The sequence below is a fragment of the Varroa jacobsoni genome, unplaced genomic scaffold (genome assembly GCF_002532875.2).
Source record: "Varroa jacobsoni isolate VJ856 unplaced genomic scaffold, vjacob_1.0 contig01278, whole genome shotgun sequence".
In the NCBI taxonomy this organism is placed as follows: domain Eukaryota; kingdom Metazoa; phylum Arthropoda; class Arachnida; order Mesostigmata; family Varroidae; genus Varroa; species Varroa jacobsoni.
The window spans coordinates 42,341-64,974 of NW_019214610.1; the positions used below are offsets into that span (position 1 = coordinate 42,341).

The window sequence follows — 22,634 nt, forward strand, 5'->3', positions numbered from 1 at the left end:
GTTGCTCGGTATTTCTTCCGACATGCCCTGTTCCGCTGTCGTTCTAACGATCCATGTACCAACTACCTAAATGGTGCAAACAGACCATAAGAAAGAACGTGCTCGCACGTTTCAACGACCATTCTCACAGAGTGAATAATTTACATCATATGATGGGTGCAGAATCCTCCGCAGATTGTATTTAAATCAATTTACTCAGACTTTGATTTCCTGCTCGTAGAGAAACATTGATTTTTCTCCTGCTATTAGTAAAACAATACTGCCGCAATGTTATAAAATAAACATCCGGTATATAAGATTGAATTACATACTGTTGTGTTTTTACTGAAAGCTGTCTTTATTAATAACTTTGTCAGTTATTCAGAACATGCACATTAATGTAACGAAACTTAGCAAATGAAAGATAATCTCAGTGCTTCTATTTGTGGACACGTTAACAATGAACGGTGGGGAAACAACATGCAATTCTCGAATACTTCATCGTCAGCTATTTAAAAACTTCTTTTCTCATATTTACAGATGATACAAAGCCACCTGTTTTCGTTTTTTTGCATCTTAACAAACAGCGGACAAACACACACACACACACACACACACACACAAACAGCGGACGAAAAGTAAATAATGCCCCACTGTTGACGTGATTGTTGCCTCAGCATCTTATTGTGTTTTTAATCGAGAGCTGCAATCTCCGGGGCCAAATCCTCAAAGCACTTAAGACACGCTGGATTTGCAATAGTGCTCGTATCGATTCGAGTGTCACCATTGATGATCTTCTTGACTGCAACTTCGATTTTTTTGCCATTCAGGGTATACTGCAATTAGGAAGAGCAACGAGGCATGGTTATTATGATACTAAGTTCGATAGATACCGCACGTCACCAAAACGGACTGATCAGAATTACTACAACTAACTGTGCAGCGTAAAATCCTCATGGAAAAACTAACGTTACAAGGATAGGATTTCTTTTAAAATCCATCTCTCGGTCTACGAGATACTAGGAACTCCTAGAACTTCTCTTTATCCGTGTCGCTGAAAACGCTTTACGTACCCCATTTAAGAGTTGCCCACTGCAATCTAGACAAGTACCGTGACTTTCGTGTTGGGGACGTTAATAGACATCGGCTATGACGACGGAGGTCATGTTTTTTTTGAGTGACTAGGGCGCGATAACTTTAATCCGCATTTTATACGATATAAGATCAAACAGTAAACGTATTGAGTACTCTTTGTAAATAAAGTACGACCTGTTTCAATTTGAAGCAAAATACAAGCCTGTGTCCATTTTGGACCGTTTAACTTACTGGAATGTCAACAACTTCTGCGATTAACGAGGGCACATGTCGGGCTGAGAGGCCGTCTCTTATCGCGATACTGATCGATTTACGAATATCCTCAGTCAGGGTGTGGGGACTTTTCATTTTGACAAATAGGCAGACTTTCTCGTCCTTGGTTTTTTTTGATACGTATGAAACGCACACACTGTCCTCCACATTCACAATGGTATCCACTGCAAAAGGTTACGTTGTAGAATAACGAATTAGTCCGCTGAGACGATACAGAGCAGTATGTTTTCGCTAACTTGAATAGTTACATGCTTTTTTTCGCGCTCCGTATTTGTCACTCTATCGCAGTAACTATTATCGATGCAGTCATTACATTTGATGACTTACCGACATTGTAAACCTCGCTTGATCCAAATCGTATTCCGTTGGGGTTTAGAGTGGCATCACTTCGGCCCAGCATAAGTACGCCTCCAGTGGCGGGGTTGATTTGGCAAAAGTCTCCATGATGCCAGACGTTTGGAAACTTTTCGAAATACGTTTTATGGTACAACCTATTATTTTTATCGCCCCAAAAGAACACTGGCATAGAAGGAAACGGGCTACAGCACACTAGCTCACCCTTGGCGCCTTCAACGGGAGAGCCTGAAGAATCAAAGGCCCTAAATCGAAGCCATATCATTCGCATCGGTTAATTCACATCATATTGTCATCTGTGCGAAAGTGCCAAGGGGGTCCTGTAACCTAACTATTCACAGGCGGCACCTTCGCCGCAGTTATCGTTATTTATAATAAATATATTATAGTGTAGAGTATAATACGGCGTACATAGATGGAGCATGAACAGGAGATCAATAGGTGCAAAGAACAAAAATATTTTTCGAAAACGGGCTGATTACAGGAGTTAGCAACCGTTATGGTAAAATACTCAAAATAAGATATTTTTTTTCATACAGCAGCGCCGCTACCCCGTTGAAGGGCCAATTCTCGAGGGGTGATCAAGCCTTACCTAATATCCATTGCGAGATTACGACTCTGCACTTCTCCTCGAACGACAGGCAAAGTGCAGTTCTGACCAACAAAACATGAGATGATATCAGACCCGCCCGAAATTGAACCTGTGTCAAAAACAAGGGAATAGGCAATAGCTTCGAAAAATCGTCTAACGAGAATCTTAATTGCCGTGAAGAAACAGATTACCCATTTGACATGGATTACCTTTCTGAGCACCTACCAAGCATGACGTCTTCCTTGATATGGTTGTACACGAAATCGAAACTATGTGGCATCAACGTTGAGCCTGTCGCCAACACTGTGTGCAGAGTACTCAAGTCAAACCGCTTGGCTGTTGAGAAAAACAGTTATTATTAAATTACTGTCAACGGAACACACGCGCGGCTGAATCGAAAAGCGCTATTGCCACTAACCTATAAGTCCACCTATTTCGAGCTCTTCGACCGCTGCCAGATATTTGGCAGAGGTGCCAAACACAGTCATCCGAACGCGTGCCGCGATGTCAAACAGCACGAACGGTTCATCCCGAGGCATAGGGGCACCTTCGTACAGAACCAACGCTGCTCCAGCCGCCAAACCAGATACGAGCCAGTTCCACATCATCCACCCGGTCTGAACGCAACGGATATCATCATTTGCTAGATGTCTACAATAAACAGATTAGCGTATATCCGAAAGAGAATCTAGCTACGCTAGCCGTCTCAAAAGCTTGCATAAACTGGGGTTTCATTAGCCATGCGGACTCATAGATCGTTCATGAAAAAGCTAACGTCTAAGCGATAACACGGCAAAAGGTTCAGTATACCGTGGTGTAGTAGAAGAATATGTCATGTTCATTAAGTTCTCCGAGCAGTTCATGTTCTTTTCTGTGTTGAATGAGTGTTCCGCCAACTGAATGTACCATACACTTAGGTCGTCCAGTGGTGCCTGATGTAAACAAGATACACAACGGAGCAGAAAATTCCACCTAATCGAAAGGTGCGATTCGATGTTAGATAGCGGCCCTTATTTTTTTCTTTGAATTATTTAACTTTCATGTTCTTCTCACCAGGGTTCAACTTCTTATCGTTATATACAGCGCAATAAACTACTGTAATTGATAACAGCGTAGCAAAATCATAGGTTTCTAACTCTTCGGTAGAGCGTCTTTCTCTGCAAGCGGTCGTTTGAGGCTATATGATCGCACGAACACAAAATGAAAAGGAAATTCTAAATTTAATTTCCACATACCCCTATATTATAATGCGGGGCTGTACTGAAGTGGAAATTTTAATCCTATGTTGATAAATACACTTTCGAATGACTCATAAAGAAATGGATCGCAACTAGTTCTATGCATGGCTACCTGCTCGAACTGCAAGCTTGACGAATCCCCTATTTCAGCGAGAAGATCATCGAGGTAGATCGCGTTTCGTATGTTGGATATATCCAAGCGTGTTTTGTCGTAAGGAAGTATAATCACCTTCTCCACAGAATCTAACGCTGAATAAGGTTGAGCCGGGTTAATTATTGACGTAACGTAAAATTAAAGGAACGCTTTTTACGATGAATAGATGCATACTTTTTTCTTTTTTTTTTTCTAGTTAAGTGTATCTCAATCTCCTTATAATCTGCTCGCACTAGCTAAATAATGTATCAAGTCAAATTAGAAAATTCCAATATTTGTTATATACTAAGAATCGTCGTTATTTACGCTCAAGGATGTTCCGCAGACTGTCAAGCTTTTCGTGTATTTTCTTATTGTATGTCTGCCTGTCGACAGCAAATATAACCTGAAATCAAACAATATTCATATAATGTCAACTATCACGTAAATTAGCGATAAAGGAGAAGCGGTGCAACTTATATATATGTAGTCAAGTTTACCGCATCGAGGCGCCAGTATTTTTATACGGACTGTGTTTTACGGCCACAAAACCTACCAGTGATCTTTCGGGCTCTCGTTCGAGCTGGAATCGTATAGTGTATACTGAAGCTGCATTTTTACCACTCTAACCTTTGGTTTTATTTGTTGAAATCGCTGGATAACCGCATGGTATCCAAGATCAGGGCTGGTTGAACTCCAGATTGCACCAACCGTCGCGGTGGCTAGATACGCCGTAACTGCATGATCCGTATTGCCCACGTACCCACACACACGATCTCCTTGTTTCACACCTAACTGCCGTAACGCTGCCGAATAACGAGCTACCTCTCGACGAAGTTCAGAAAAAGTCACCTTCCTGATCGATAGCCATTCATCTATCCAATTGCATGGTCCCAAAAAAACAGCAAATTTAATGGTAGAATTTTAACATTGATCCCTACTACAATTTATAAGCAATACGAGGTGAAAGGATTGGAAAGAAACATTTGAAGATAATGCCCTTTGACGTTTTTCGGATATTTGTTACGTGCGGCAAACCCAGCTAACAATGACGTACGCTAGGAGTATGCGAGTACCGTATTAAATGTTTCTTAAGTATTTTTCGACTTGAGAATTTATTTAGTGCACTCGGTTAAATGGCATTCACATACCTCAGTCGTCATTTCAGGCTCTAAAAGGAATTCGTTTGTACGAATCTTCTCATTATAAATTAGCATAGCCCGTATAACGATCGTGAGCCAACAAATTTGTTAGCCACTGTATTTCGCACAGGCTATATAGCACTCGTGTGTGTCTTTGGTAGGACTTGAAGCAGCAATTTCTGTTGGTCTCATTTAATCAGAGGTCTATACGTCCAGTTTATTAGGTATATGTTCTTTAATGCGGGACGTTTATAGCAAGCCATTTGTAGATTTTGCGAAATTTTTCATCTATAAAAAAGATAGCGTCATAATTGTTTGCTCGTATGTCAGTGATACTATACAAGAAACGGTTTGTTTAAGGATATTCTTTTTTAGTAGCTCCAGCACGGCCGGAAGCACATAGATGCGTCGCTTAAATACAAGAAAATGGTACGTAGAGGCTCTCATGCTGTTCAAAACTCCAGAGAAATTCAGGATCATTTAACTTCAACAGCAGTAACAGTCATTTACCAATCGTCAAACTCAGCAATCGTTACAAATAAACATTTGATTGAACGCGAGTCTACCTGTAACGTATAGTGCGACCGCGTCGTCAGGTCCGCGTAGCAAGTTTTCTGCGTAGTTAAGCCGGCAGCCGGAAAACCATCGAGGGATCTTCTCCATTGGAACATCTTCAATGACCTGACAAAATAACATTAACAATAACATTACGTACCCAAAAGAACTAGCTGTTCTATCTACACAGCCATTATCGTCGTACTATTATTTTAACGCGTATTTATTTTTTTACTATCTAGATAAAAAAAAATATATATATATATATATAGCTATGCATACGCATATTGAAAATAGGTGTTCGGTCGAGTTCTACGAACCTGAGTATATTGTGATGACACGAGAATATCTGAAAACCGAAGATATTCTTCCCAGAACAAAGGATACTGATCAACTGACCATCGGTACAGTTCGTGATAGTTACCTAAGAAGAAGAGATAAAGATGCAGTTATTACGATTGTGTTTCCATTAGGCAGTACATTACTTCGTATATATACGCTATTGCGGCTTCACACTCAGAATTTGAGCGCTTCAGCTATAAAGAGGTCTAACAGGTCCGCAAATGCGTAAAAGCCATTTTCTACTTTCACATGGCGAAACGGAGATCGTTCCCGTTCAGCCATACAATCGCTCTCCAAACAGCGAGATAAGACAATCTATGTTTTTCCCACTGTAGGGCTATATTTTGAGCGTTATGATAACTATTAAGATTACCACACATCTAAAGCACTCATGTGGTTATAGAGTAATTCGGAACAAACTTCTTTTTTTACCCTACCAACATTGTCAACTTACCTAAGTTGAGAGCAAATTTATTGTTGATATGCTCGCGGAAGCGATCCTGTTTCTTGTTCGGCCTAGAAAGTAGAAGATGCTGCCAACTCCGAACTGGTGTGGCGTTGGAAGCTTCCATTACCGATATAAGTCTCACTAACCTATCGGTGCAACAATCATAAGCGAACGTGTGCATAATTAATATATTGACATCAATAAAAATAATCGGCCGTGTCTCTTTGCATAGAATACAGGTTTATTGTATGTCAGTTTTCAATGGTTTACGTTCTACCGAAGTCAAACTGGAGACTGACGCCTGTCTTTAAATAGGCTTTTACTCGAGTTCGAAAGCACTATCCCGACCCAGTTTTTGTCTGCCACGCAACTCTGCAAACGAGAGCTATTCTTAGACAGCACGAAAGACTCACACCTTCGATTTTCAAGTCGACAATTACTACTATCAATTCAATAGCAGTTTGCTTTATCTGCTCACTTCAATCGGAAGTGAGCTTGTCGATTTGATATAGTGCCACACCCTGATTCGTATGTGGACGGACATCAAAAGCCTCCACATGGTATACCACCATTTGCATCGAATAGCAACGACGACCCGCTGAACGTCCGGTTTCTTGTAACAAAGAGTCCTTGCTAAAAGAAACTCTCATCAAGTACTCCACAAGTACTTACAAGTACTGCTCGGCCGCTTTCATGACTTCTGTGCTTGTTCGGCGAGGGACGCACACGTCACATATACGTGCCATTTGTTGAACCAATGGTAAGCGTTTGCCTACCATTGGTTCAACAAAAACCACCAACTTGCTAAAAGTACAACATTCTAAAGAACGAGGAAAGGAAAAGTGACACTTCCGAATCCACGAACTGCCTCTTTGTAGATGTGCATAATTTGGTCATCTATGTTTCCTAAAACGACCTCAAATCCATACATACCATGCACTGTCAAATAATAATAATACTCAATTAGATAAATGAGCAATTAATATATTTTAGATACTTAGATATTTTACCCTAGATATTTTATTACAGATTAAATCCCGCCTTCACAACTTACGTTAGGTGACTGCACTAATGCACGCGCCTCATAAAGAGAAGCCACAAAACGTAGGAGTGGTCTCTTTTTGAAATTACTAATGATTTTTGAAGGACAATGGTCTTTAGACCCACGCATCTGAAAATCGCATACTCCCAGTAGTTGTCTGTAAATATGGACACTCTCACAAACACATAGATATTTCTGTGTCCCTTCACGCCTGATGCCCCCTCCACATGCAGTCTTGAAGCAGAATATCTACTGACCCGACGACTGATAGCGGTTACTTTTACCCTTATTAGATATGCACGTAAACGATGACTTTGAGAATTTTGTAAGAATCGGTTACGACACATGCAACAATACAGCCTGCCATTAACAGGTACCGTACGGCATTGCCTGGACCATGAAGTATAGTAGCAATATCGTGTCACTACCTGCCTATCTACCCAGCTACAAATCTCTTTTTTTTCGCGCCAAAGTCCACTTTTTTTTCTTTTCAGCTGTGAATCGTTTGAAACTTCTTGGTGTCACCGATATTCTCGTAAAACCTTTCAGGTGGGTGCGCAACATAAGTACTCCAAAAGTTAGCTAAACATCCCATAAGTAAGTATGTTTTGGGGTTCATGCAAATTGTCTTTAGATGCCTACTAAGTGTACAAATAAGTTCACTTTCTAAAACTATGTTGACGTCTCAACCATCGAAATAATTGCCATTGTGATCAGTAATTATTACAATTAAGTATTTTTTTCTGATGAGATTTTCAGGTCTGCAACTAACAATCATCGATGATCCATTGTTTGATTTCCTCAAGTCTCGAAAATTTTTCATCCGCGAACAGAGCTTGCATCGACCTAAAAGGCGCTAATTTGGAGGCTTCAGGTTTGCCGAATGAACAGTATAAAGAACAACTTGTCGCCTTAACTTAAATGTGGTTGGTTTCGTGCACCCTAAAGCCGTACGGCCAACAGATTGTTAGCATCGAAGTCACTTCGCAGCTCTTCGAACCAATAAAGTGCCTTATTTTTCTGTTAGAACATTGTCTTCATGCAAATATCTCACTTTACCCAAGACTCGGCTAAATGTCCGGCCGTTTTCCATTCGAAAAGAAGTTAGAAAATCTGTTTCGTACTGCAATTGAGTATTTGATATGGGAAATTATTTTAGGCGATCTTATGAAACGAGTACATTGAAGTACCATATTTTAAATTCTGCCCCCACTTTTGTGTGCTCTGAATCTTTTCCATAGCACCTAGGCGACTCGGAACAGCCTGTTGAGTTACTTCATCTGATCAGCAAATTCCGGTCCAGTGATGTCTAAGCTTCTCCATTTTGCAGCATACCGGATCATCTACGCTATGAATTCTCTTACAAAGAAAAAAACGCACACAAAATCCAACAAACGATTTTTACTAGTTGCGACACACAGTTGAACTAATACACTATGGCGGCTTCGTATTTTTCATTTGCATTTGAAACGTAAACATCGAATAGCCCCAATGCTCAGTGATACTTTTCCCATAGTCGAAGCTTATGCTGGATCTAGTATCCTCTGAATATCCTTTGTCCTATTGCGAAGCAGACGACGCGTACCTAACGACGTAAGCATCCCAGAAGGTAATTAAAGGGACAGCAAACGTAAACAAGATTTGTCCATCACGTGCAAAAAGGCCTGCATCCGCTTCCAGCTACGTGGCTACTGTGAAGTAACTACACACAGATTCTGGATGAACTTACGAAAGCGATATAACCAACACAGCAGACGCAGCGAATATACGGTGTTTGCCTGAACACGACCTTCTGTCCACGCATTATTTTTCAAACTCATGTCTCTTCTAGCAATGGCAGCTTCATCAGGTGATAGATATGTATAACTATTATATACGAGTGACTTTCCTAGTTGTAGAACGGCAACAGAAATGCTTTGAAGTATCGTAATGTCTTGTACAACTTTTGTAATCTATTTTGTAAAGGTTAATACGTTTTTTTTTACTTCCAACAGAGGACATATTATAGACTCGAACCAACTGTTCAAATAGGTATGGTCGGAGCACATAAACAGGTATCAGAAATTTATCCGGTCAGAGCCTATAACCCAAGCACACTTTTATGACTCTCAAACAATTTGAATCCCGATTATTATAACATAAAAAAAAAACATTCATCATTCACCCTCAACGTATCGAAACTTTGTATGCGGTGCTTCAAAAGCTCCAATCTAGCGCCACTTAGATAGCAGAAGTGCCTCTTGTATGTTTCATCAATACTGACGTGTTCTTTGTCAAATGAGTGACATGTAGTTGGTAGCTCCCGTAAGCCAATAAGACACTCGCAATCTTAACCTGTCGAATGTCAAAACTGAGCCACGCTGAAGAGCGTCACCTTCTGCTGTAGTCTTCAAGGTGAGACTGTACGTTTGTCATCACAGAATAGATGAGGTTATGAAAGAGCAGTCTCAGCGTTCCTAACACTAACAAAGGGATCTGAGGAAACCATATGATTGACACTAGATAGATTCCAAGTCACGAAAAATTAATAGATGTATAGGACTTTAATCTTCGATTAACCCAGTGCATATCGGGTCTACGAAACGCACGAATTTATTACGGACAACATCGAACACTCATACATAGCGGCCCAGTGTAAATATAACAAATCCATTATTATGACACGGCAGTGGTCGCCGGCATTTGTTAAATATAAGGCAATAATAATAATAATAGGCGGAGCTTGCCACACATCCAGTTGCCTTACACATAGAGGCGGAACAGATGCTTAAATTCACGCGCACGAGGGTCTCCAAAATTTGTGTCGTTGACAAGACACGTGAAGGTAGCGATAGTCCGACGGCATAGGAAAGTATTACTCGCATTAAATGTGACAAACCGCCGCTTTTAACATGTCTAATTGTATTTTAGAACCTTTTAACATTCCTGCTCGACGAGGCATTCTTTAATTGATTTTCCTCCCATTGCTTCCACAAAAAGTACCCTTTTTCGCTAGTCAGAGGAGCGACGCGCCATATAATCAAATAAGTGCGCGCAGTGTCCTTCGATTACTCTTTTTACTTTTAGTGTTTGGTAAGAGAAGGAACATAAAGAAACAAACAAAAATAGAGTAACGACTGGCCCCTTGCTAAATAGACTGACATCATCGAAACATTAAATTTAATGTTCAGTTAAATATTGCAGTGAGATTTAGCTGGTGTTTGTAAGGATGGCCAAACTAGGTATGATCTTAATGAGTTGTATTGTTCTCGGTCGGTAAGCAGATTTCCAGTTTACGCGCCCAATTTGAATTCGCCGTCAAATCCTTTAAAAGCGGTAGTTATTTATCATAACAGTGTTACATACAGGAAGTAATTGTAATGAGCAGAAACTACATATCGCAAATGAGATCGAAGTACATTGTTAAAATTGAGAGAAAAACGGGAGCGTTTCTGTTTCACGAATTCATCAAAGCGTTCATAAAAGTATAATCAGCAACATCCATCCAATATCAATAAATTCAAAGCATTTCTAGCCTTTGCGTACACAGTATAACTCTGTAAATGTTCGCATGTAAGGTTTATTATCGCATACTTGATATGCCCGAATAGTTTTCCACACACAGATAGTCCTATAGCTCCCATATCTTTTCGTTGACGGACTCGACCAGCGTTTTCTAAAGACAAGACAACCTTCACCCTCTTTCACCGTATTCCTCTCGCAGGAACGAGACAGATTTCGCACAGATGTCCACTAGAGGAAGTTCCGTTTAAATAAACACTTTACCGGTAGAACAGATTGCAGCTGATGATTAAATACACGATCTAACTCTTCCGTCCATTATTTACCATACAAAAAATCGTAGCTAAACAGGCACAAAAAGTATTCAATGCACGACTGACGTGATATGTTATCACTGCGCCACCGGAACAGATGAATAGCTCAAATATAAGTGTTGTTGTCCGCTAAACTTCATTATTGACAAATTAAATTTTCCTTTTTTGTCGTATCCATTCCACTTTGAGCTGCTGTCCGGTCCCAGACGACTATAGTAGAAACGTTGCACACAGATTCGCTTAAGCCCTGCGGTAGAACTGATTTTCGAAAGGCCTTTTGGCGACCTCTGTTAAGACAGGTTTGAAACTCGATTGAACTGTGGGGCGTTAGGGAGGCATGCTTCAAAGACGCGCGCTATCTGAAGTAGAGACACGACGGAAAACAGCGCTTTACAGATGCGCCAATGGCGAATAGGGACGAGTTGTATTTTATGCATAGAAAACTAGTAATTCTTCGTATTCGTAATGTAAACGTAGACATCACCAACGTTAATGCCTAACATCTAGACGAACAAAGCACAATCGAACGTAATTGTACTTCATTTAATCCTATGATAAACAAAGAAAATTAGCTCAAATACTTCTGGACGACGCAGCTTTTTGCTTACTACACGATCATACTTTATAATTACACATGATTTCACACCTAAAGAACACTAACGAGAATCGTTAGAAAGCTTCGCAAAAATAACCAAACATCATGGAGTTGAATAAATTATAAACATATAATTTATTATTATTTTTACTATTCTGTGTATATACTAGTATCCAAGAAATTAGCCAGAAAGTTTAAGTGATCTACAAATATTGTGGTATATATAGTAGTTATACATGTATTGAGTTAGCAAACATTTATTATTATTAGTATTATAAACACCTACAATTGATAAAATTAATCCGTTTATCAATATGTGAATATATCAAAAAAATATATGAATTAATATTATCCAACATTTCCACAAAAATAAAACAAAATTTCCAAACAATAATCTTAAAGCTACTAGCCTTTTAGAGCATTAAAACACATATTAGCTTAGAGAATAAAATTGCTACAAGTTATTCCAACATAGCTTAGCGAAGCATATCTGTTGACCGGCTCAGCAAGTGATCGGATCTTTTGTTGTAGTTATTGATAATCAACTTACGGAGCACTCTGGAATAATGATGAACGATGCAACGAACGAAAACACACATAAACACATAGACACGTTCGCGACAAGCAAGCTCGAAGTTAGATTGCTACTATATTTTTTGCTGGATAGCGAGCGAACTTAACTTCAACTACAGTTCTACAGAGAAGCGCAGTTCGAAGGGTTATGGCCGAACAAAGAATTGTTGTTGCCGAATGATCGTTAATTTTTGTGTAAGCAAAGTTAAATTAGAATAACTTTTTTTTAACTAAAATTTGAAAGAAATTCAGCTACTTCGCGGTTAGAAAAAGTCACGTTCAATGCCTGGCTAGTGGATGATGCCAACTCGACAGTGAACCTCAAACAGTTTGCCTTTCCTAATGGACTACAGCTGGTTCTGCTGTTTTGTCTGCCCTTTAGATGTCTGCAGTTTTGTACAGAAACAACGGCACCCGGTTCTGCCGTACGGCCTTCAGAAGTCCCATACACCTACATAACAGCAGCCGGTAGAATTGTACGTAACAAAACTGCGCTGTCAGCAAGATCCGTGTGCATTGATGTTAGACACAGGACTTCTAGGGCTCTTTCAGGCCAGGCAGCGACTGACGCCCTTTTTCATTAGTGAACGTGGATCATCCCGGTTGTGCGGGACAACTTTCCGACATGCGCGCTCATGGCAAGGCTGGAGCAGACGACAATGTAATAACTAGCTGATTAGTTGGTCAACGGGAGGTCGTGCGGGCCGCTTTGTTTTGAAAATGGATTCTGCACGCAACTTGTACATGTCAGGAAGTAGAGCACTAATCGTCGCCTCAATCTGACTTCCTCTATGTAAAATATATTAAGATGATACTTTTTTCCTTTTTTCATTGAAACATGTAATGATTTCATATAATATTTTCAAATTATATTTAGTTGTTACTATAATGGTCGCTCGCTCAGCCTCTTGTTTTTGTTTGCTAGACCACGTTATCATACTGGCAAGAATCTAACGACTAACTGCCTTAATTAATATAACAGCAATGGATACGCGTCCGGCATTTTAAATAGTATCTTGGTGATCATAATAAATATAACGTTACCGGGTGCATAATTGCTCTGCGTAAAATACAGTTACTTTCAGAAATGAGACCGGTGAGCTGGTTTCCCAAAATTCCCTACAAATCTGTTAAACTTTCCAAGAAGAAATGAAGAACGACGTTCAGCAATGATCAGGTTTCGTTGACGTTTAAAATAGTTATCCTTAGTTTAAATATGGTTTAGTTATCATATTAACCTTTTAAGGGTTAGCTGGCCTTCGGAGAGTAATGATGATACTAGACCAGGCTGTGACTTGAAAGCCCTAATTTTATTTTTTAGGAAATTAAAAGCTAACGCATTATGCAATCAGTGCTAACGTACGCGTATGACACCGCTAGACTTTCATCCACTCTGAACCCTGCATTGTCATTGAACCCCGGGTCAAATATTACCCTCGATAGCTCGATAGATTCTGAAACTCAATAAGGTCTCCCGTTTTGTAGTCAAACGCTCGGATTCCAACGCAGGTCTTATCCCTTACATCTCTACGGGACTCGAATATGTGCCTAGTTTCCCATCCTGTAACATCTGCATGCTACCTGCTAATGCACAGTCCTCTATCGAGAACTTCCTAGTCAAAATGGTCTACCACTGCTATTTAAGCTTCTGCTAAAAAATATACATTTTTGGCAAATTTAAAAATACAAACTGTGAGAAGGATTTTATAGTTATTGCTTTTTACTGTACCCTGTTAACTGTAATTACACTATCAACATATAGCTTACAAAACGGACTCAACGTATCAGACGCAATATAGCAGTACAAAATTTTAAGCGGATTCCAACTTAGTGTAAGCCATTGCTGCAGACTTAGGCCGTGAAGGAAACTCTGCAGGCCACAGTTTCTCAGCCGAGTATTTTCGTGCAGGGATAAACCCGGCCTACGAAAACCTCGGTATTACAAGTACACATGTATCAGTTTGCGCAAAGGCTGCTGACACTTAAATCTAAGTAAATTAAATGAACTATGGTTTTTCTGTATGTACACTCGTTTCTTGAGTAACCTAAATAGAGGAGATATTCTTTATAAAGGATAGGCACATGCCGCTCATAACAGCCATTTTTGAAGAGTCTGCGCGCAGTGCATAGCAGAAACTATGTTATAGACTTAGAAGATCGTTTCCCCATTATCGTTAGCAATACAAACAGTATTTGAGGTACAAAGTCTCATTGAAGCTACTCGAATTCTCTCATCTCTTATGTTGGACTTTTGTAGTTATTTGGTCGTGCCGTCTGCTCACATACTTGGCAATAAGCACATTTTGGAGAGCCATTACAAGTACCAGTGATACAGCTATATTTACAAGATCGTTATTCAAAGTCTGCATTTACTGATGGTGAAAAGTGTAATCCAAATGAAATACTGTTATAAATGGAATAGCAAATTAATCAATTTAAGTTGCGTGCTTTAGCCAAAGTTGTGTTTCTAGAAGAACGAGACAAAAAGAACAGGTTGTCTACGAAATGACACTTAGATTATTCGGCTGATCCGGGATCTTGGTGTCTCGAACGGTGTGTTTTTGCTAAGGCCTCTCTTTCCAATGCGCGATTCGTGTAAAAATCACAAATGAGTTATTGATACGTCATTTCTTTAAAGCGATCGAGAATAAAAGGATACAGAAGCAAAAACGTGAGCTCTCCAATGCTCTAGGCATAGATGACACGGAGGATATGTTGTCTCGCACAAAAAGGTATCTCATTAGTGAACGATCTGTGCGCGAATCACAGAGCTGGTGATGTGCAAAGTCGCGAGAATATGAATTTGCATCTGAATGATAAAGGAGTTGCTACAACTATGTCAGTATTGCCAATTGGTTATATTGGGAGGGTGTGTGCCGTAGTTCTATACGGCAATAGATGAAATAGTAGCTTCTGTTTGCGATGCCTGGTGTTAATGTGCACGCTGTCTGAAGTTAGGGACGCATAAATTTTGGATTGCACACGTCTGTTCTGTGCTGGAGGTCGGATTCAGTGCTAACGAAATTCCGGACGTCAAACAGGACACATTCAATAGGTTATCTGTCAGGCAACCTGTATCCTGTGCCAACTTAATAATTTGTTCTTACCTCTGACAGTAGCTTTGTTATTATATAATTGTTTCATTTTCGATTTAATTAACGAAGATGGCTTGCTGCACGTTTATGTACTGTCGTAGAGGGTTTCAAAAGATCTAAAAGTTGGGCCAAGGGTCTTCTTTATGTTCACCTAACACTTCTCACCGACCGAGAACTGATGTTCACTTTTTTGACGATTACCTTATTTTATTTCCACTACATTGCAGTGATTCATAAACTACAAATCCTGACACTTCCCGCGATAGCTCTGTATCGCGCCCACTGCGCGCTAAGCAAAGATCAACATCATCGACCAGGTCCTAGACAAATCAAAACAAGAAATACTGCAGAGAGCCGTATGATCTTTGAGTAGGACATCGGTGTTTCGAGTGAGTGCAAACAGGAGAAAGACATCACTAGCTAAACTCCAAGCAGCGAATTGCAAGCCATGGCGTTGTCGATATTACGGGTGGGCCTGCAGGGCAGGATGACGTCTCAGTCCATTCGGCTATTACCTGCCATCGTAATGACTGAACGTCGTGCTGGAATCACTCACAAATCTCTACGGTGAGAGCTCGTGTGCGAACCACCTATCTAATACAACTCTTCTATACCTACAAGTTAGGTTATGACCTAACTTGACCTGTTCAACCAAGCTATTTACTTTGCTGTAATTATAATTAATAACAGTAATTATCCTAGTTTTGTAGAACTATTCGCGAATCAGGTTGGTTTAATTAAGGAAAATGTAATTATAGATCAGTTTGATCTGAACGACTTCTCATTGTCGGGATAAATGGAAATATATGATTGTCGTGGTTTTGCTCATGGCAAGCCCCATTTTAGTTCTCACCCGTAAGTGCAGTGTAATGTACGTTGCAGACCTTTTAGTGTAAAAAGTTCTACCGAGTATAGACAGTTACAACTCATCTTGTAATTTCGTCATATACTGTTGGCACATGGGAATCAACTGATTGCAACATTGAGTTTGCTATACAAACATTTTTTTTCATTTTTATTCATGAAATTTCAAAGAATACATCATTATTTGTGGTTCTATGTGTCAAGAAAAGGCGAGTCAATTTTGTAGGTGTGTATGCCCTAACTGTAATTACTAGGCAGAGTACTTGCACTGAAGTCTACGTGTTAACTACTTGTAGAATCTTTCAGGCGTGTAGGTATAATATCAACCAGGTCCAAACTCTTACACGATTTGTTGGTTAAATTCTAGTGATTTTTCTCAAGTTCCAAAGTCTTTCCGAGTTCCACAAAATAACCTCGAAAATGGATGAAACATTTTAGCTAATGATGGAGATTACAACATAACGCAACACAGTTACTATCATGGCGCAAACGATAAAGTTTTCAGCTGCTGAAGTAAGTGGGATGTGAACTCTAGTATGTTCCAAATGCATCATCCTCTTCTAATTTTTTTCGCCTATTGCGTCACGTTTTTCTCCTATTAGTAGATGTATTTATTGCCACTGTGGGTATGTTTCCTTACAGGAAGCCTAAGGACATCAAGCCATTCCCATATGAGACAAAAAAGTACGGTGTCATTCAGGGGTTCTTGGATGATACTGCTAAACGACTTGATGAGAATTCGCGCATCATAGTCGTTGAGGGTAGTATTTGTTCGGGAAAAAGCACACTTGCTAAGACGATCGCTGAAGAATTCGATTTTCTCCATTTTCCAGAGGTGAACATGGATATGCAATTCATTGATGACACCGGCTTCGATGTTCGGTAAGTGTTGTACTTCTGCTACTCACTTTAATTTATCTTAAGTACTGTGTAGCAATATATTAAGGACGTGAAATTGCCGTTATCTATGTTAAACACGTAAATGTTTAATTTTGCATTCGTTGCACTTACTGTTTATGGCGACCGGAACTTAAATCGAACATATACTTTCAAGGGGTTCGTTCATCAACCACTAGGGTGGTAGATCGTATTTAGTTAGTACTGTAATTTGTGAATTTTCGTCACGAAAATAGAATAGAAAAGAACAAGGTTTAAAAACAAAAGGTTTAAAAAATCATCATACCAATGTTCGAGCTGGTTGTGGTTGTTGCCGTCCGATAGAGCGGAACAGGAACTGCCAACGTCGTGTGTTTGTAGAGATAATCAGTCCAGCATGCTATGTCTACATGCGATAGTCCAACGAGAATGATGTCGTGTTTGATTTGGGCATTGGTTTGGGTACATTGATCGTAAAACGTGGAGGTGCATAAACTATCTATTGAAAAAAGCTTTCTAACGGATGAATCATTCGCTTCTTTGTCTAGTCAACTGTGTTATCTGCTTTGATGGTGACGTCATCGTTTATCAGTTAAAGTTAGGTAAATTGGGACACAAAGCAGGCCAAACATCATTTGTTGCAGGCGTCGTTATGGTTGTCAGCCGTTGATCTACACTTGCTAGGTGCTGGAAGGCAATGCTTAAACAACTCAGTCAAATAGTATCTAAAGAAGGCGTGAGGGAGTACTGGCAAAGGTGCATCGAAGCACGCAGTCTTTACTGCGCTATCGAACACCGTCAGTTTTACCACTCCGTATAAATCGTTGTACACAAAGACGTATGGATAATTAATCGATTAGCCAGTTAGCTGGCGAGCTTATTTCGTATAGAGTAATATTCATTTCCGAAAATAGGTGGAAGTTACTTTTCTGATATATATTGCACATCCTCACCATGTCTTTAAGGTTAACAGATAGGCACATTGATCCTAGGCCACTCCGAAGGTAGCAACTTTGCTGCACTGAAAAGCCGAGGTTGCTAATACCGCGATGTGCATAAAGAGAAGATTTTCTTTTTGCTTGCGAAGCTCTATCTTAAGAAACGTGCCGGCTTCTCGCAGCTTTCGAGATAACTGCCTTACCTTTCTCGCTGTTGCCACAAATTAAAGCTGGTGCCCTGGATTTTTCCAGAGGTATATGCTGAGAATTGTTGGAGAACCACCTATGATTAACGAGAATGAATATGCCATATGGTACAGAATTGAAGGAAACTGAGAACACATGACACGCAAACATCGTTCAGCTCGACGACGGCACACCGAGACTATCGATGGATGGAGCTGGTGTTAAATCATTAGACAATGGCTATTACAGGATGATCTGTGCATGGCATGTCTGTACACATTCTATCATACTTCTGGATACATGCAAAAAACTGGTGCTGTTTTTTTGTTTGTGCCATTGGACAGAGGCAGGAAATTAAATGATCAATAAAACGACTCACAAACGTCATTAGCTAAGTATTTGTCCTCTTTTGGACACATGTTGCGACCAAAACTCTAGCAGCGCTCTTCAACAAAAACAGCAAAGCCTTTCGAATGTTAATCTTTCGAAAGATGTAATCTCCACATGTAACTCCAGAATTAGCTCATCGATTAGTCACGTGGACAACCCGAAGCAACAGTTGGAAATGCAATATTTGGCACCGTGCAAGAAACTTGTAGAAGAACTTTACAATAACTTCGCTATCTTGTCCGTGTGTTTTGTAGATCTCTTCAGCATGTGTTTCCGGATATATTAAGACCGTTTGACGAAAAATTGTTCTACGAACGTCCTGATTCTAAAATGGTTGCCAATTTTCGGAATGAGTTGCTCTTCATTCGTATCGAGCAGTACTGTGATGCGATGGCGCACCTGCTCAACACCGGCAAGTAACTCCATATAATATAAAGATATATCTGTATATTTTGTAGTGCATGGTTAGTTCGGTTTGGGATATCCTCTTTTCTACGAGATAAACTATTTTCCGACGGTTGTTCTAGTTTCTGGCTAGATAAGAACAAAGTGAAGGCTCGAAATATGATTTACATTCGTACAAAAATTCGGGTCAAACATACGTCACGAGTTTATATTGTTATGCGAATGCTGCTCAAGTACTTCAGACGATGTTTTTTTTCATCATCTTAGTGGCTAAGTACAATCCGATATAATACTATATGATAATTTATGAGATTTATGGGCGCTGAACACGTCTGCAGTGTGTGTGACTAAGGCTTTCTTATGAAAGATAGTCTTTTCTGAAAGTATCATCATAAATAAAGCAGAAATCACTAGAGCTCTTGTACGTTTTTTTTTATTTATCGGTATATTTAGGCCAGGGCATCGTACTGGAGCGGTCACCTTTCTCAGACTACGTCATCGTAAAGGCGCTTTACAAATGCGGATATATAACCGAAAATGATGTTAAAGCTCATGGCGACTGCTGCATCCACGCGTTCCCCTATATTTATAGGCCTCATCTAGTCATATATCTCGATGTACCCGTTGACATCCTTCAGAAGAGAATCAAAAACCGTGGTATTGTATGTACATAGTGATGTATCATAGGTTTTTGCATATGATAAATAAAAATACGCCGCGACCTTATACAGACAATGTAGAAAGCACGTTTACCATTATTATTATTATTATTAAATTCAAACATCTGTTAGTCTGGAATAAATTAATGCGGTACTGTAGTATGAAAAAGGAGTGTGAACAAACGTAAACATTTAATTATGTCATGTGGCCATAAGGAGCTTCTACAAAGCAGCTACTGACTGTATTTTATGTAATGTGTTTTACCTATTGCAAAGTAAGAATCAACGTAAACGAAGGCGTATAATAATGCTAATATTTTCTAAATATTTTTATTTAATGTTTTAAGTTTTTATTTCTTCTAATAATATTTGTACGATAATAAAGCCCGGATGTGGGAGAACTTCTGTAATGATCCTATGGTATAAGGATTCATCTCGTAATAGTTTTGTTTTAGTTTCTTTTTGTTATACATAAGAAAGATCTTGCGGTTCTATTTGTCGTCTATAATTACCTTTTTCCTGTAACTTTTGTTTCTTGGGTCCGGACTACGAGGATTACGAGGTGAACTCGAAAATTCGCTGGCTTGATTATCTTAAAAGCATTAAGGATCTATACGAAGAATATTATCTGCCCAGCATTCGTGAGCAATCTGAAGTGCTCATCTACGACTGGAGCGAGTTTGGTGACTATAAGGCAGTCATCGAAGACATTGAGCGTATTGATTTCGAAAAAGCGATGAACGACAGTCACAGCTTAAAATTTTCAGACTGGAAAGAAAAAAATAGTCGAGATTGGATGGAGATACGTTACTTGTGAGTCGACGATTTAGATGTGTTAAGCTATTTAGCAGTAAAATTGTAATTACAAACATTAAATTGTTTAAAACAGTTCAACATAATATAATACCAAATAAAATTCAGCTAAGCTACCAAGGGTTAAACTGCTCGGCTATTTAATATCCCCTCTAAAGGTTGGAGTGTGAAATTGTCAATTGTTAATCCGAACCTTTGCTATCCTGTTAGTAATGCCTTTCTCCTCGTTGACCCTTCATTTAGTTGTCATGTTCACGTTCCTTTTGTTGATTCTGCAGGGTCACTACGGATAAGCTGTCTGTCGTCAATAAGGCTTACACAACACTTCGTTTCAATACACCTGACCTCATTGCAGACTCGGAAGAGATCGAAGCATTTATTCTTGCGAAGAACAAGTATTTTCCTACATGGGCTCCAGGATGGGACCCTAAAAATGGTATTCGTTATCTATGGAAAAATCATAAGATAAGCTATCGGGAAGCTCTTAAGTATGCATATCGTACACGATAGATTATTAATGATCTTAACCACCCCAGCTATGCGTGTTCGGTCTGGGAAGCATACGACTGTGGAAAATCACGCCGAAACGAAGAGAAATAGGGTGATAACGATGCAGTAAAAGTTATTCTCATTCGGAAATACGGACGGCGACATGGCTGTAGCATAGAAAATAAAAACACACTAACCGGAGTAAAAAAGAATTATATATAGACACAGAAGCAATGATTAGGTGAATGTCGCCGATGATGATAATGATTGTGATCGATGGCGTACGAGGAACTGAAAATTAGTGAACGATGGGAATAGTCGTAACTCACAATTAAATTCGACGAGCGCAAGGAAAAGATATTTAAAAAATAACTGGCTGCGGTTTATAGATTTTGCTCTTAGTTATGTAAATAAATAAAAAAAAACCGTTGAAGCACTGTTTGTGTAGTTATCATTTGCTTGCATCGTTTACCGCCTATTTTTATCGTCAATTGAATATATTTGTACATTACAACGACGATTCAAGATAACCGATCGATTATGTTTTTTAAAGATTTGCCCGTGTTTTACATTGGTTCTCTTAATTATTTGATTGACAAAGTTGCTTCTTAAATCTAATTGGTTCCTATTGCTAGTCTAGAGTTCACCGGCTCACTATTTCCCTTTCTGGTATAGGTAAGTTTTTCTGTCCTGAGGTAACGAATCTACACTAATAAATCACTTTTTGAAGCAAACTAGAAACATCGCAAATTTAACTTTGTAGAGGTTGAATGTAGAGAAAATAAAGCTACCGCCCTGTACCAACTCAGGACTGGTGCATACTATGAAAAGCAAACTGACCAAAACCTACAGGTGTATGTAGCACATCAGCCATATCAACAACTTCGAGCACTATATTAATAAGGTAAGAATTTTGTTTATGTTAGATTGTTACAAGTGCCCGTGGACTTTGAAATTGAACAACTTTTGCACTACACATTTCTAGTGAACGAACGTAGTTAGTAATACACCAGTCCTTCATAAGAATTATAATTCAGATTCTGGAAATGTAGAAAGTGAGCAAAAAATGATCCCTCGTGGGTTGACTCTAGGCCAGTCGGGAACGCGTGTGATGTACCCCGCATGTACGGAATTCTTAAAGTTTTAATCAATAAAAAATGCATCGAGCATACGGTCGCCATAGATAAGGCATGTTTCAATCTATACCGGAGTGAAAACGGGCGAGAAAATAGCGTAGCTCCGGAGAAAAGTCGAATTTGAAATCGAAAAGTGAAAAGGTTGGGACGTCAGGCGATGGAATTGACTTCATTCAAAAAACACCTGCTACTATGAGGTGTATGTACTAAATGACAAAATGAATGAAGCTTGCTCGAGGTACTACAGAAATTTATGGACGGAATAAAAAGCACGCAGTCTGGTTACTTGATGACAATGTGAGACCTGGATCGGGCAAAAGAAAATCCTTCCTGTTTTCGTCTTGTTTATTCCTCCAGTCTAACTTCGTTTGACTGCGGGACTTGTCATGCCTTAAAAACAGACACTAGTGGGAAAGCATATTGCATTATTGATTTATTTCGAGGAACCATAAATCGAGATATCACATATAAAACCTGCCAGAGAAAACAAGTGAATAAAAAGTGAAAGAGATTACCTCTGGCCCATAATAAAAATCATTTAGCCCAACCAGTTCAAAAGTTATTCGATTTTAAAATCTGCCGGGTTCGTCTATCATAGCCTGATAGT

General features: G+C 39.4%; 2 protein-coding genes across 5 annotated transcripts; one reads left to right on the plus strand and one right to left on the minus strand.

Moving 5' to 3' along the window:
• Positions 1–313: 313 nt before the first annotated feature.
• LOC111271934 (acetoacetyl-CoA synthetase) lies at positions 314–17,466 on the minus strand. 4 transcript variants are annotated; one of them, XM_022852991.2, is made up of 14 exons: positions 17,319–17,466; positions 6,158–6,297; positions 5,682–5,785; positions 5,373–5,487; positions 4,295–4,539; positions 3,992–4,070; positions 3,644–3,780; positions 3,104–3,265; positions 2,712–2,910; positions 2,519–2,629; positions 2,294–2,402; positions 1,675–1,946; positions 1,306–1,511; positions 314–815 (listed from the first exon to the last, which is right to left on the minus strand). In XM_022852991.2, the coding sequence occupies exons 2-14, from the start codon at positions 6,273–6,275 to the stop codon at positions 672–674; spliced, it is 2,001 nt and encodes a 666-aa protein (XP_022708726.1). In that variant the 5' UTR covers positions 6,276–6,297; positions 17,319–17,466; the 3' UTR covers positions 314–671. The 4 variants fall into 4 exon arrangements, with proteins under 4 accessions (XP_022708726.1, XP_022708725.1, XP_086829227.1 ...); XM_022852990.2 differs by lacking the exon at positions 17,319–17,466 and adding an exon at positions 12,154–12,495; XM_086973101.1 differs by lacking the exon at positions 17,319–17,466 and adding an exon at positions 8,384–8,649.
• ND-42 (NADH dehydrogenase (ubiquinone) subunit ND-42) lies at positions 15,603–21,330 on the plus strand. Its single transcript, XM_022852993.2, has 6 exons — positions 15,603–15,838; positions 16,778–17,017; positions 18,780–18,937; positions 19,384–19,592; positions 20,143–20,402; positions 20,681–21,330. The coding sequence occupies exons 1-6, from the start codon at positions 15,720–15,722 to the stop codon at positions 20,910–20,912; spliced, it is 1,218 nt and encodes a 405-aa protein (XP_022708728.1). The 5' UTR covers positions 15,603–15,719; the 3' UTR covers positions 20,913–21,330.
• Positions 21,331–22,634: the final 1,304 nt, after the last annotated feature.